This window comes from Stegostoma tigrinum, chromosome 19 (assembly GCF_030684315.1).
Source record: "Stegostoma tigrinum isolate sSteTig4 chromosome 19, sSteTig4.hap1, whole genome shotgun sequence".
In the NCBI taxonomy this organism is placed as follows: domain Eukaryota; kingdom Metazoa; phylum Chordata; class Chondrichthyes; order Orectolobiformes; family Stegostomatidae; genus Stegostoma; species Stegostoma tigrinum.
The window spans coordinates 53,508,336-53,525,030 of NC_081372.1; the positions used below are offsets into that span (position 1 = coordinate 53,508,336).

The following is a 16,695-nucleotide window of genomic DNA, read 5'->3' on the forward strand; positions in this document are numbered from 1 at the left end:
TTCATTGGAAATTCGAGAAGACTGTCAGAGATTCTTTCTTCCTCATTTCAGAATAACCAGACCTACTGTTTGATAGCCAGCATAGTACAACTGAGAATGTTCATACAGTTTTCATCTGGAGAAATGTATTGTGCTGTGTGCCTCACACATTGTGTTTCTTTTGCTTAACTAGCCACTGTTGGCTGAAAGTATAAGGTTTTCTTTATTCAGTCATGAGACGTGGGAGTCACTGGTTGGCCAGCATTTATTGCCTGTCCCTAGTTTTCCTTGAGAAGGTGGTGGTGAGTTGCAGCCATGCACTGCTGTAGTCCATCTGCCACGGATAGACTCACAATGTACTTGGGGAGGACATTCCAGGATTTTCATGCAACATCAGTGAAGGATCAGTGATATATTTTGAAATAGAATGGCGAGTGGCTTGGAGGGGAGCTTGCAAACGGTGGTGTTCCCTCGTACCTTCTGCCTTTGTCCTACTCAGTGGAAGAGATTGAGGGTTTGGAAGGTCCTGTGGACCTTGGAAGGAGAAGCACCATGAGATTGCAGGTTATGCTGGAGTATAATTCTGCTGCTGTTGATGGCCTACAGTGCTGCATTAGCAGCTATGCTGAGCCTGAGTACTCTGGTATTTTCCTGTCATGTGGGCAGGGTTTGAGATGAGGCAAGGATTGTTTGTCTGCAGCGTATCAATCATTATCAACATCACCAGTGTTGCTACAGCAAAAGGAGTCTAAGAAAACACTATAGTCTCACACGGTCAATTAAATATTTCTTGCAAATATACTTCTTCTGCTGATGAGAGAAGAAATCTACAAGTACCTGTGAAGGGTGGTGAACTTATTTTAAATTAGCTTGATTCTGATGGAAAGTCAAGCAGATGGCAGATTAACAGAGACAACAGGCGAAGACTATCAACAGTATGTCATGTCAGAAGGTTGCAGTTTACATTGGGGCACCAACAAGGTTCGTGGCTATCTTCCAAATGCCTGCAATACATTGTCCAAGCTGCTTCTTCTTCAACTTTCATCCTGCAATTTCACTGCGTTGAGGAGCCAGCGTCAAATGTGAAACACCATCACCTTCAAATTCTGTCCAAGTCATATACCGTCCTGACTTTGACATCAGGGAGCTTCTTCCCACCCTCTGAGCCAAAGCCTGAACCTTCCTCCTTAAATGCCTCAGGAAGGTGTACCTTCGTCACGGAGTATGTGAAGTAGGCTCAGCACTATTGTCTCAAATGAATCTTGGGATGGGTGGTAAATGCTGGCCTTGCCATATCCCAGAGTAAATCTTCAATAAGGGGGTCCAGTAAATGGATTCCAATGGAGCATACAAATCTGCATTCCTACTTCCGTTTTACAGCCAATTAATTTTCTTAAACATTCTCACAGTTATATTGCAGGCAGTTGCAGTGGTCAGTGATGTAGTGGGAAGGATGCTTGTTAGTTCAGACACCAGGAAGAACTCGATTGTTCTTCAGAATTTATTCCTTTACATGCATCGTCCCTGTCAGAGAGCCAGTAGTCCCTTGGCAATCTAACAGAGCTGAGCTGAGCTCCCACACCACTGACATATCACCCTGGATTACGTGTTCAGGTATGTGGTGTGAGACTTGAATCCATCACTTTATGACTGAGCTGCAATATGTCCCTCCAATGTTGTGCCTTGTACCTGTGCAAATCTTGAGTGTTAGTGTTCATATGGGTGGACACATTCATTTTAAGGATTGCGTCTCATGACCAAACTCTGTTTGCAATCATCATTCTCACTTTCCTATCTTCTTAGTTTCTAATTTGCTGGTCCTGTGGACCTTGGCAGGAGAAGCACCATGAGATTGCAGATTATGCAGGAGTATAATTCTGCTGCTGTTGATGGCCTACAGTGCTGCATTAGCAGCTATGCTGGGCCTGAGTACTCTGGTATTTTCCTGTCATGTGGGCAGGGTTTGAGATGAGGCAAGGATTGTTTGTCTGCAGTGTATCAATCATTATCAACATCACCAGTGTTGCTACAGCTAAAGGAGTCTAAGAAAACACTACAGTCTCACACGGTCAATTAAATATTTCTTGCAAATATATATATGCTAAAGGACCTTCTTGAGCATTTCTATTGGAAACTATGCAAAAGGAATTTTCTACAACACACATGTACTGTTGCATGTCTGACATAATTTAATTAATACCACACCCGCAGAAGTGTCCTACAACTCGAGCTGAGCCCTTTGTTCTATCTGCATCTATAGTTTTAATTACTGGGTCTGTATCGCCAAACAGTCAAGCAGCATTGTAACACAAGTCCGTGACCACAGACCTTTGTGTGGATCTTAACGGCTTTATTACTGATGACAATTTAATTACTTTCAAAATAAAAGAAAATAGGACTCATGGGGTTGTAAGAGAACACTTGCATTAGTACAGCACCATTCACAAGTTTAAAAGCAATTTTAAGTAGTGAACTATATTATTGTTGAAAGTTGAAAGTACAGTGGCTTATTTAAGCACAGCATGATCCCAGATTTGAGAATGATCAGATAATCTGCTGTTAAATATTATTCCAGGGATAAATACTGTCAGGCGTATCAGTGCAAACTCTATTGCTGTTCATAAAGCATCATGAGATATTTCACAGAGATAATGGGAACTGCAAATGCTGGAGAATCCGAAATAACAAAGTGTGGAGCTGAATGAGCACAGCAGGCCAAGCAGCATCTTAGGAGCACCAAAGCTGACGTTTCAGGCCGAGACCCATCATCAGAAAAGGGGGAGGGGGAGAGGGTTCTGAAATAAACAGGGAGAGATGGGGAGGCGGATCAAAGATGGATAGAAGAGAAGATCGGTGGAGAGGAGACAGGCAAGTTAAAGAGGCGGGGATGGAGCCTGTAGCAACTCATATTCCGCTTAGGAACCCTGCAGTCCAATGGTATCAATGTGGATTTCACAAGCTTCAAAATCTCTCCTCCTACTACTGCATCTCAAAACCAGCCCGGCTCGTCCCCGCCTCCCTAACCTGTTCTTCCTCTCACCTATCCCCTCCTTCCACATCAAGCTGCACCCCGACTTCCTACCTACTAACTTCATCCCGCCCCTTGACCTGTCCATCCTCCCCGGACTGACCCATCCCCTCCCGACCTCCCCACCTACACTCTCCTCTACTGGCTCCATTCCCGCCTCTTTAACTTGTCTGTCTCCTCTCCACCTTTCTTCTCCTCTATCCATCTTTGATCCACCTCCCCCTCTCTCCCAATTTATTTCAGAGCCCTCTCCCCCTCCCCCTTTTCTGATGAATGGTCTAGGCCCGAAGTGTCAGCTTTTGTTCTGCTAAGATGCTGCTTGACCTACTGTGTTCATCCAGCTCTACACTTTGTTACCATTAGATATTTCATCTCCATTTGAGAGAGAACTTGGAGCATCTTATTCAGAGGCGATCACCCCTGCCCATTAGTCAATCGTCCAACAATCTCACAGAACTACACAGATGTGCCAGCTTTTATTGTATTACACTATGTGGAACTTGCATACAAATGTATAACATAGGAAGCGCCAGCCCCTCGAACCTGTTCTGAAATTCAGTAAGATCCTAGCTGAGTTGTTTAAGTTTCAAATTTCACTTTCCAGTCTACCCCCAATAACCTTTGATTCCCTAGCCAACAAGAGTCTATCTTCGTCCTCCTTAAAAACATTCAGTGACACCATGCCCTTTGGCTTGAGCCAAAAAGTTGCAAAATCCCTCGAGCCCCTGCCCACTGAGATTTAAGCCATGACCTATTGACACCAATGCAAGTGCTGCCCCTGAGCCACAAAACCCAAAATACAGCATGGTTGGGATTGCTGATTTAGAGAGTCTACCTATGTCAGAACAGGCACGTTGAATCGCTTGTTTGATGCAGACGCAGCCCATGTCTTTCCTTAACTTCTGCACCAAATCTATTTTGCTCAAAAGTTAATGACTTTTGGTGCCAACATTTCACTGGAGTAATATAAAACAAAAATAAAGCTGCGGATGCTGGAGATCTGAGACAAACAAAAGCAGACTTTGCTGGAGGAAACCAGCAGGTCCGGCAGCGTCTGTGGAGAGAATGTACTAAATAAAAACTGAAAGACCTGCGGATGCTGTAAATCAGGAACAAAAACAAAGTTGCTGGAAAAGCTCAGCAGGTGTGGCAGTATGTGTGGAGGAGAAAACAGAGTTAACGTTGCGGGTCCAGTGACCTTTCCTCAGAACCTTCCTTCCGTTCTGAGGAAGGGTCACGGGACCCAAGAGGGGGCAGATTTAAGAAGGATGTGAGGGGCAACTTCTTCACGCAGAGAGTGATGCATGTTTGGAATGAGCTGCCAGAGACAAATACAATAGCAACATTAAAAAAAAACATTTGGATAGGCACATGAGTGGTAAGTGTTTAGAGGGGGATATGGACCAAATGCAGGCAATTAGAACTTACTGGGTGGGCACCATGGTCAGCACAGACCAGTTTGGGCCGAAGGGCCTGCTTCCATGCTCTATTACTCTATGACTTTAAACCTCTATGACCCGAAACATTAACTCTGTTTTCTCCTCCACAGATGCTCCCAGACCTGCTGAGCTTTTCCAGCAACTTTGTTTTTGTTCTGTGGAGAGAAAGCTGATTTAACATTGCAAGTCTAGTGAGAGGTTTATAAAATCATGACAGGCATGGGTAGGGTAAAAGAGAAGGTCTTTTTTTCCCCAGGATGGGGAGTCTAAAGCAAGAAGATATAGATTTGAGGTGAGAAGGGAAAGGGACCTAAGGGGCAACTTTTTCACACAGAGGGTAGCGTGCGTATGGAATGAGCTGCCGGAGGAAGTGGCGGTGGTTGTTCTGGTAATAATGGGTACGTGATCAGGAAGGTTTTAGAGGGATATAGGCCAAATGCTGGTGAAAGTGACTAGACTTATTTGGGATATCTGGTCAGCATGGACAAGTTGGGCTGAAGGGCCTGTTTCCATGCTGTATATCTCTATGATGTTTGAGGCTAAACATCCTCTGGTTTGCTTGATATGATCTCAGAAGCAGTTACATATTGAATAGATTCCATATCAATGTTATAAATTTGAGCAAATTCTTCCCTAGATGAGTTACACTATTTTTTAATCAACCTGTTCAGAGATGTTATTTATATACTCTGGAACGGGGGCAGTTGATTCGGGGTCTCTCAGCTCAGGGATAGGGATGCTAAACTATACCACAAGAGGGCCTCTGGATCAGTTGCCTTTCCAAAAGAACGACAGGATTCACCTGTTCCAACCTAATTAATACTAATGTGCTGTTTTCATCGGGATCAAATGTCTAGGAAAGGGAAGAGGTGAACATGTGACAAGAATACTATATGAATATGTATCACATGTTTGTATGTGATGTTTATGAGCACATTATGTATGAAGGGTATGTGTGTGGGTGTATTTCAGTGAAGTGGGTTTGTGTATGTACATTGCTGTGGTAGTTTGTGCAGGAGTGAGTGTGCACTGTAAGAGAATGAAAAGTAGTACTACAGTAACTAGTGAGATCTATCAGGACTTGGTACCAACTTGTTTTATTCCTGAGCTGAAACTGCATGCTCCTGCACCCCCACACTCCTATACACCTCTACATCCTCCCAACACGCACGCACACCCCTGTCTCCATCACTGAGAAATCATTGTAAAGCACAAAATTTGACACTGGCTTTCAGATAAATAGGGAATCATATCAAGATGTTCTGACATTTGTTGTACAATTGAAAATTTGTCAGTACTCTTAGCTGACTATCACCCAGGTCCACAGACCATTACAGCTGTGAGATAAATGAGTATTATTTCTGAAATCTTATCAAATAGGAGAGTTTTAACAAACTGTCCTGTAAATAAAGACAAAACTGACCTTAGAACTATATCAGCCTTGTTTCCATATTCACTTTCAGAGTTTCATTTACCTCTGAGAGTTGCTCTTCCCTTATTTCATGAATTGGTGCTTTAAATCTATGTGTGCTATACTTTTCATAGTTGACTTCATCAGTGGTGTCATTTCCATTCATTAATTGCCTGTTTTTCGTAGATCACAAAAGGGGAGCTATTTTGGTTTCATGGCAGAAACAAAATATTTCTTGGCAAATCAGCGGCAGTGAGCAGTTTGTATGGATGAACACAGCAGGCCGAGCAGCATCTTAGGAGCACAAAAGCTGTTGTTTCGGGCCTTGACCTTTCTGTCAGCTTTCATGCTCCTAAGATGCTGCTTGGCCAGTTGTGTTCATCCAGCTCCACACTTTGTTATCTTGGATTCTCCAGCATCTGCAGTTCCCATTATCTCTGAGCAGTTTGTATGGAACTGGCAGCCTGCAGTGTTACCATTAGCAAAGCTGTATGTCCACGATTGAGCAAACAATCCATAGTCACACATAGCCAATGAAGAAATGATGAGCTGATGTCCAAACGAGCTAGATGTTAACAGAAGAATACTGTTTGGGTTTGGAAAATGCATTGAACAACGTTGCTGGCAGATCATTCTTGGGTTTGATCTCTTCAACATGAAGCTCCTTTCTCATGCCACCTTAGACTGGCTCTCATATTTTGTGGAAACTATATCCAAATAGTTGTCAGGCAGGACTGGACCTGAAAATTGCTGAAAGACATGTATATTTTGTTGAAGTATTTTTGTCTGTGCTCCTCAGACATTCACAAGAAAACCAGTGAAATAGGGAATCGCATCTTTTACACTGAATGATCATGTGTGCACTGAGTGGTTGGGCTGTGATCTGTGATTGGTAGAGGTGTTGCCCTGGAGAATGTACCAGTTTGACACTTGGGTAACTGTCAGGCTTTGTTTAAGTTCTGTTTACATGATGCTGATTGGTCTGCATATGATCACGAGGAACAATCCTGAAGGTGTTAAAAATTACACTGACAACCAGTGAAGATTGTTAGTTAGGCTCACAGTATGACCACTGTCTTGTTAAATTCAAACAGATACTGCATGGGTGTGTGCTTTTTCTCTTTGCACACTCAGAATTGTTTTAGCGAGTGCTGCCCATTTGAAGAATCGTGTCTAATATTAAGCGCTGTGCTTTAGGTTTTGCAACATGGCTGAATGTGGTTAGCAGTGTCCTGTTGTGAAGAGCAGAACAGACATGCTGTTTTACACAATTCACCATTTTTTGGGAAATATGGCTTACTTACCTAGCATTCCACCAGATGGCCGATAATTACATACCATATTTCCTTTTTGTGTGAGAAACAGAATGTCTTTTAAGCTTGACAGCAGCAGATGTGTGAGGAAAGACTTACACATGGCCGTGAATTCAAATATAACAAATATATTGTCTACATATTCAAAATATGCTGGTGGTAAGACGTTAAGTGCTATTCCAACAAAGACACATTCCTCCTGGATCCCAATAAAGGTGTTTGAGAGAGTTGGGCTTTGTGGGAATCCTGTGACAACACCACCCATTTGGGAATACATATGTCTTTAAAATTTAGCTCGACTGTGTGTAAGCTACAGAGATCTAGGGGTGGCACGGTGAATCAGTGGTTAGCACTGCTGCCTCACAGGGCAAGGAACCCAGTTTCAACTCCAACCTCGGGCGACTGTCTGTGTGGAGTTTACACATTCTCCCTGAGTCTGTGTGAGTTTCCTCCAGGTTCTCTGGTTTCACCCCACAGCCTCGATGTGTAGGCTACGTGGGAAATTCAAGTTTACAGTGATGGGGTGTGTCTGGGGTATGATGATCTCCAGAGGGTGGGTGTGGGCTTGATGGGCCAAATGGCCGGCTTCCACCCTGTAAGGATTCTACGATTTTATCGTAAGTTCAATGACTTTAGATTTGCATAATGATAGCTGGGTTTCATTGCGTGTCTTAATAGGCTACATCCTTTGATAATGGGAACTGCAGATGCTGGAGAATCCAAGATAATAAAGTGTGAAACTGGATGAACACAGCAGGCCAAGCAGCATCTCGGGAGCACAAAAGCTGACGTTTTGGGCCTAGACCCTTCATCAGAGAGGGCGATGGGGTGAGGGTTCTGGAATAAATAGGGAGATGGGGGAGGCGGACCAAAGATGGAGAGAAAAGAAGATAGGTGGAGAGGAGAGTATAGGTAGGGAGGTAGGGAGGGGATAGGTCAGCCCAGGGAAGACGGACAGGTCAAGGAGGTGGGATGAGGAGGTTAGTAGGTAGGAAATGGAGGTGCGGCTTGGGGTGGGAGGAAGGGATAGGTAAGGAAGAACAGGTTAGGGAGGCAGAGACAGTCTGGGCTGGTTGTGTGGTGCCGTGGGGGGAGGGGACGAACTGGGCTGGTTTTGGGATGCGGTGGGGGAAGGGGAGATTTTGAAGCTGGTGACGTCCACATTGATACCATTGGGCTGCCCTTTACCCAGTTTCACCTTTAAAATGGAACAGTCGAATCAGCTTTGGTTCCTTGATAGCATGTTGAAGAATTTGCTGAGGATTCGGGATAGCTGCCTGCTGCAAGCCTTCCTTCACTGATCAATGCATGTACTGGGGCTCTGACCATTCCACAGGCTATGAGATTGCACTTATTGACAAAATTATAAGTAGTTTACAAGCCATTTGCTCACCACGCAAGTTTGATGCTGAAATAGCTACATCCAGCAAAGCCTGCAACGTACTGGGAACCCTCATCAGATAATTTCTTGCTATAAACTACACAAATAAATGAACACGCCACAAGATACCTTTTTCAGAAAAGTGCCTATTCTGTTTTAGTATTTCAAAGCAATAGCTGAAGCTAGTTTTTTTTTTCCACATCACTGTGGTGTTATAATACAAGTGGTCATCACTAACAAGATTCTGCCATCTTGCCTATTACACAAATTAGGTGGTATGTTGCAAAGACCAGTGGATTATATCAAGCAGTAAGCCCCTTTCCAACAGGCATGATGCCAACCCTACCCAGCCAGCTGGTGCTGTTCAAATGCATAGCACAATGTCTGACTTTAGATGTGATTTTTGCAACTAAACAACATTCATTAAATGATCATGTGTGTTAAGGATTCTCACCAAAGGATCGATGCAAAACTTAAGCAACCTATATTAATACGCAGAGTTCCAGACAGAAAGGACATATACATGTATTGCACATGTTACAATGTAACAGAATGTATGATAGGCAACTATCATACTCCAGTTCATTTTTCCAGGCAATGACGTGGCCAATCAAAGTCAACTTGCCTGGTTTAACTTTAAACAAAACCTGGCAGCCAACTGTTAGTCATCTTCCAACTGGTGCTTTCTCCATGGAAATAACTCTACCAAACAAAGGCTATTTTTCAACCATTAAGTACACTCTTTCCATATTGTGGGAAAATATTATTTCCTTTACAGTGGTATCCTTGCAAACATCCTGATGATTGCAAAATGAACAACTTCAACAAAATGTGTCCCATTTCATCAGTACTCACAGACTATATAGAAATGAATAGGATAGACAGATTGTCTGCCATGCTGTTATGTAAATCTCAGAAATGGATTTTTAAAAAATCAATTTACCTGGTATAATGTCATAACTATAAGATAAATCTGTTCAGTTCCCCAGAAGCCATCAAGCTCTGCTAAGTCCTTAAGCTTTGTGAAGGATTTGTATTATTTAAGGAACAAAGAAACTACAAAGCTCGGTGATTTATCTGTTTTCCCCATCTTTGTGTTTTGTGCAGGAATAATCCGAACTGCTGTAGCTAACCTGGACCGTGAAAAGAAGGACCATTATGTCTTAGTCATTCAGGCCAAGGACATGGCAGGACAGCTGGGTGGATTGTCTGGGTCAACTACTGTTACAATCACTGTCACGGACATCAATGATAATCCTCCTCGATTCAACCAGAGTAAGCTATCATCTGTCTCAACAATGATGGGAGTGTTCTCTTTGTTTTATGATGGTTGCAACTACAGCATCTCAGTAATTTCCGTTTCATGCTTTCCTTTTTCCAGATGATGGAGATGAGGTCGTGCAATGATGTTAACTGGGCTTCTCCATAGTATTTTAATATCACAGCGTGGATATATCTGCGAAGGAGGCTGTTTTGTTTCTCAGCCGTTGGATGGTTTGTCAGCCTCATGGTCAGACTGGAGTTGTGTTGACATAGTGGTAGATATCTTGTAGTCAGGGACCCCCAGGCTGTGGACTGAGTCTTGGTTGAGGAGGTACTCAAAGTGCTTCTTCTAATCAGAGCTGACTGATCCTCTGTCCTTGATGAGTGTCACAAGTCCTTGGATGCTTTGGCCATCCATGGTGTTGACGATATTGAGGAATCTATGTGTGTTGGTTGTTGGTTTTTTTCATATCTTCCTCCAAACACCTTTGGATCATGGGGATTTTTTTGTTTGGACCCAGCCTTCGCTTGTCTGTAGACCCATTTTCTTTCCCCCAAACTTTGGTGTTCACAGATCACAAACTTGTTGTGCTTATGAGTTAGTGGCTCCTGGATATCCTGATCATTCTCATTAAACCAGTCTTGATGTTTTTTAGTGCAGGAATCTAGAGTCTCCTGGCAGGTGCTGTTTACAATGGATTTAATGGCAGACCCCAGTGCTTTTCATATTCTGTGGTTCTTGAACATTTTATTTTGTCAGTTTCGCTGGCTGAGTAGGTCGTCCTTTGCAATCTCCTAGAGCCCATCAACATTAAATTTCTTGCATCAGTGCATGTCCTGGCATTGCCAATTTTGGGCCAAGCTCAGGAGGATGGTAGCCCAGATTAGGTGCCAGATGATCCAGCTATCATCAGCTCCTGCCATGGTACTGGTGATGTGGACATCCTACTGGTCCCTCACTTGGACAATGATGTAGCTAAGCAGGTGCTAATGTCTAGAAGCAATGTGTTGCCAGGAGGTCTCGGCTTTGCTTGTCTGAAGAAACATTTGTTTTTTTGTGACCAGCCCACGCTCTTGGCATTTTGTCAGGAGGTGCACTCTGTTGATGTTTGTCATCCCAATTCTTTTCCTGGCAGTCATGGCTTTCCAGAAGTTTGTGCCCCTCCCAATTCTTGGATTGAAATTAAAAGGAGAATCATCTCATGTCTCTTTGGGACTTGAGACTGTAGCTGAAGAAAGCTGGGGCCTTTTTGGCATCATCCGTTGCTTCTAGGGTTGGCACATGCAAAGTGGTGCCTATCATGAACTATTTCTGCATTAAGGTAAACGGAAGAGCCTTGAGACATCCATTTATCCTTCAGAGGGGCTCACTGAGATCATCATCCAGTTCATTTTCCTGAGCCAAACCCAACTCCATGGAGTTAGCATTCTTCCTCAGAATTACCCTTCCAGAAGAATATGTATCCATCACCTGGTCTTTTGAGCTGAGCACCTCTTACTTCCTGTGCCTCACAGATGGTTGAATGTCATAGTGTTAGTATTCCCCAACTATGATAGTGGTGTGATGTTCAGATCCATCACTGCTGGAGTTACCCATGAGGTCTTGATGTTGCAGGCCCCAGACGTCATACTTATAGGGTGGAGATCACTAAGCATGGGATCTTTTACAGTGGAATGGCCATTGCACACTGACCACCCCATTGACCTGATGGAACAACATCATGATCTAATGTCAGGGATAGCCATGACCATTAGAGACCAGGCACAGGTGAGGATTAATGTGCACAAGCATGTTGTTGCCCCAACATCTCATTGGCCTTTTCTGTTGAACCCTAAGAGCTGATAGCCCTGCTTGCTTGTGCGTCTATATCAAAACAGTGAGCATGCTCCATGTTAATCAGCCACATAAAATAAGCAAAGATTCATTGATCGTTAGTGCCATGATTCAAGGTCTGAGCCCCTTCCCCCACCACCCGCTGCTCCCTGTTATATTAACCAGCCCTGTCAGCCGGTCTCCTTACGGTTTACACTTAGCCGATCCTCTGAGATGTTGCCACTTGTGCTGGCTCTTGGTGGGGGGCACACTGTGCTCTCCAGGTGGTGTTGTCACCACCTCTTCACTGCACTTACAACCATTACAAGCCTCGTGCTTTGCCACTACCCCTCCCCTTCTGCCATCGTATTGCCACTGCTTTCAGCCTTGCTGCTGGTCTCTTTCTTTGTCACTGCCAGCTCTCTGTAAGCCTTTTATAATTCCGTTACTGACAATACTACAATACTAATTCCGGGCGAGTTATAATCTAGTGGTAACTGGTTTAAAAAATGTGTGTTTCGTCTGGAGTTTCGTCCTGTGGCTGAGATTGAGGCACACTGTTGGGTTAAAGTAGAGAAGGGACCTTTACATTATTTCAAACCACGCAGTATGTGATCTGAATTTCGGTGATTTATATCTAATTGCTTATGAACAAGAAAAACATATAAAAGAACATATTTGTTTTATGTAATTGGTTTCACTTCCAACTGTGGTTTGCACAAGGTCATGATCAACATTCTGTACCAGAATGCAAAAGCGAGCAAATCAACCTCAGTGAGAACCTGTACTTATCAGAGCTCAGAGCAAAATTCACTTCTTGTGTCTAATGAGCCCTTATCAGGCAGAATATACACACACTCCTGAACATGTACCGTGAGGCCTGATCTTATATGTAAACAGTCTATTGACTTTATTGCTATAGACACTAGGAGCAGTGCTCCTGTATACAGTTGCTGTGAAACGCATTATTGTACAGATACTGGGAGCCCTGTTCCCATACCTGCACTGTGAGCCCAAGCCTGTATGCATGCCGCTTGTTGTCACTCCTGTACACTTGCTTTTCTGAAACCCGCCAAGAGCCCATTTGTACATTTCTTGACAACCCCACTGCCAAAGTTACAGTCAATCCCTCTGAAGCCACTGATAAAACAGAATCGTTATTTTCAATTGCATAAACTAAATATGTTCTTTTAACATTTTTGTTCAAAAAGCCATTAAACATAAATCATTGGAAATTCAGATCATTTACTGTGTTGTTTGAAGTAATATAAAGGCCCCTCCTCTATATTGACCCTGCAGGGTGCCTCCATCTCAACCACATGACGCACTCCACTGTAAAAGAGTTTCATATGCATGATTCTTTTACTAGTTACCTCCAGGTGAGATTATAACACATTCAGAATTAAAATTGTAATCATACTAATCACAGTTAGACTTCTCTTCCTGGACATACCTATCTTGTATTTAACTACCCCTACAGGTTTGATGCTTTTCCTACTATAGTTATCACAATCCTTGAAATAATTTGTTACTTTACCCCTCCACTTAAATTGATCAACAGTTAACCTGAAATTCTAAATCCAGATCCTATATACAAAATTGAGCAGGAATAGCTGCAACAAATTCCCACTGTGCTTAATATTTACTTATACTTTCCACTCCGTGCGGTTTGTACCTTTTCTTCTCTGCTTGGCCTCCTGCTATCTGTTTGTCCATGTAGCCACAATGTCTTTAGTTCCACGCATCACAACTCTGTGCATGAACCTTATCAAACCCATGTTGGAAACTCTTATAAACTACATATGTCTTCAAAATTATCTAAAAAGTTGATAAAGTATTATCATTCAGGGACAATCCTACATTGACCCTAATTAACTTTTCTTTATTTCCACAAGTGTAGGAGGTAAGCATTCTGTCTCCAATCCCCTGGAATGTTTTTCGATGTGGACTTTCTAAACAGTGCCTTTCCATATGATGCTTTTTCTGGTGTGACTTGTAATAAAAATAGAATCGTTGAATTCCTTTTGAGCTGCTCAAAAATTATTTGAACACATGCTATAAAAATTGAAACAACTAACCTGATGTTTCTGAATCTTTGTTGACCATATTGTGTTCTTCCAGGATAAATTTTATTATATTTTGATATCAGTAGGAGGTAACAGATCTTCAGTAACAGGGAGATAGTTTTCTCAAAGCTGGATCAAAAGAGCGTCACAGACTCAGAGTCGTACAGTATTGAAACAGACGCTTTAGTTCAACCACTCCATGCTGAACGTTACCCCAAACTAAACTAGCCCCATCTTCCTGTTCCTGGCCATTTCCCTTCAAACGTTTCCTACTAATGTACCTATCCAAATGTCTTTTAAATGTTGTAATTGTGCCCACCCACCACTTCCTTAGAAATTTCATGCTGCATATGAACCACTCTCTACGTAAAAATATTGCCTCTCATGCCTTTTTTAAATCTATCCCTCTCACCTTACAAATGTGCCCCCTAGTCTTGAAATCATCTATCCTAGGGAAAAGATACCTACCATTGACCCTTCCTATACTGGCCTGATTTTATAAACTTCTATAAGATCTCCTCTCAACCTGCTACACTCCAGCAAAAAAATTCCCAGCCTATCTAACCTTTCTTTCTAACTCAAACATTCCATAGCCAACCACATCCTGGTAAATCTCTGCTGAACCATGTCCATCTTAATAAAACTGTTCAGTTGAAACCTTTCCTGTAGTTCATTTTCAAGCTTTTTTGAAGGTTCCATTTGGTGCTGCTGTATGATTCCATTGTTCCTGGTAACAATCCAGGAATTCATCTGTTTGCCATTGCTTCTGCATGACCCATAACATTAGGGGCACTCATATTGGTGCAGTGCCAGACAATGGAATTACCCATTAGTGAGCACTTAATAAGAAGTCAATAATTCATTGTGTACATTTTCAAAAATTTACGGTATCATTTAGGCTACATTACGTACTACTTGTTTCTGACATTAAAAAATCCAGATTCAATTTCATTGAATTCACTGCTGGAGCCAAGTATTGTCACCCTATAATGGATTGGTCTATGTTAGAATATAGTCTGCTAGATAAGTTAATGAAACAGGATGCAAAATACATCTAGATGTAACGAGAAACAACATGGATTTTAATGGAGAAATACTTAACAGTTGAGTTTCTTGAAATGTTCCTTCTCAAATCCAGTCTCAGTATTCACATTCTGTCATAGCTGTCTATGTGGATTCCACGGTCTTATTCAATGTAGAAATAATCGGTGGATCATTGGCAATTGGATTGGAATTATTGACACATACTTTGAGTTGTCAGAGCTGCAGTAAGTTGGACATGGGCATTTCAATGCTTAACAACTTTCATAAATGCACTAGAGGAAGCCGCCTACCTGGACGCATCACAGCGTGGTTTGGCAACTGCTCATCCCAAGATCACAAGAAAATCAGAGGCTTGTAAACGCAGCCAGTCCATTGGGCAAACCAGCCTTCCATCTATTGATTGTGTCTACACTTCCCACTGCATCAGGAAAGCAACTAATATAATCAAAGATCCTTCCCACCCCAGTTATACTCTCTTCCAGCCTCTTCCATTGGCCCGAAGATATAGAAGTTGGTACCTAAGTCCAAATAGGTTCAAGAACAGCTTCTTCCCCCCGTTATTAGATTCTGAATGGACCTCAAGTTTTAAATTTAACATTGATCTCATTGTCTGAGCACCTTCTCTGCAGCTGTAACATTGCATTCTTCGCTCTGTCCAATACCCTAATGTACTTTGTATGCATGATCTGCCTGTACTGCACACAAAACAAGACTTTTACTGTACCTAGGTACATGTGACAATAATAAATCAAATCAACACTGGGTTCGGAGTTTGAATCTAGCAAACATGATAGAAGTGATAAAGTCTCCACTGGTTGTTGTGTTGAAGCTGGGCAACAACTTAGGTCTAATTCCCTGCAGGCGTGGACTGAAAGTACAAAACTTTCCCCAATCTGGCACTGATTGCAATTCTACTCCGACAAATGTGACAAGCAGAGATGCGTTCTACCAGATCATGTACATTTGAAAGGTTACAAGTAGCAGTCCTCAGCTGGTTGACATTTTTAATAGCTCGATGTGAGTGTAGCGAGTTATGTTCATTTCCTGACTGTAGCCAGAACTTTAAATACTTCAGAGTACTTCAACCTTCAAAACCGCTACCAGCTTCCCTTGACCAGAGTCAGTTGCTTCTTTCAGGATAGTGTCTTGTCCTCAACTCCTCTTCCTGCCCACAACTGATTGTCCCCTGTGTATTGACGGTGAAAGATCTATTAGTTTCAAAGCACCTATTCGCTAACCAATCATAACCTCTCTCCTCTCTTTCTCTCTGCTCTCCCTTCAGCCCTACAATTCTGCAATCCTTTAACTCTGGCTTTTGGTTCATCTCCCCATTGATGGTCCTGCCTTTAGTTGTCTTGATACTAATTGAAACTTCAACTTTAAATATCCCCACCTTTAAAAACTACCTTTTTTATCTTGTTTTCAAACTTTTGGTCACCTGCCCTGATACCTCCATCTTTGACTCAATATCCGTATTCGTCTGATTCCTGGGAGGTGCTTCATATAGTCATAGGTAATATATTGATGTGATTTATTGTTCAAGAGCAAAATACCATGAACACTGGAAAGCCGAATAAAGAAAATGCTGGATAATGTTAGCGGCTCAGGCAGCAGCAGATGGGAGGCAATCAAGGGTACTGTTTGAGGTCTGCATTGATCTAAAACATCAGTTCCCTTTGGTGTAATGTTGCTTGATCAGTTCATGGTGAAGGAGGTGTTTGGTATGCTTACCTTTATTGGTCAGTGCATTGAGTACAGGAATTGAGAGGTCATGTTGCGGCTGTACAGGACATTGGTTAGGCCATTTTTGGAATATTACATTCAAGTCTAGTCTCCCTGCTATAGGAAGAATGTTGTTAAGCTTGAAAGGGTGACCAAGAAAGGCTAAATAGGCTGGGGCTATTTTCCCTGGAGCATTGGAGGCTGAGGGGTGACCTTATGGAGGTTTATAAAATCAT

The 16,695-nt window shown here is 42.5% G+C and overlaps 1 protein-coding gene across 3 annotated transcripts in view; it reads left to right on the forward strand.

The window, feature by feature from the left end:
- LOC125461535 (cadherin-22-like) overlaps nt 1–16,695 on the forward strand; it is a 731,460-nt gene that overhangs the window by 429,527 nt on the left and 285,238 nt on the right. For all 3 annotated transcript variants that reach the window (XM_048550445.2, XM_059652843.1, XM_048550446.1), the window contains exon 5: nt 9,659–9,826. In XM_048550445.2, the coding sequence (XP_048406402.1) occupies nt 9,659–9,826 (168 nt within the window). The remainder of the gene's footprint in view (nt 1–9,658; nt 9,827–16,695) is intronic.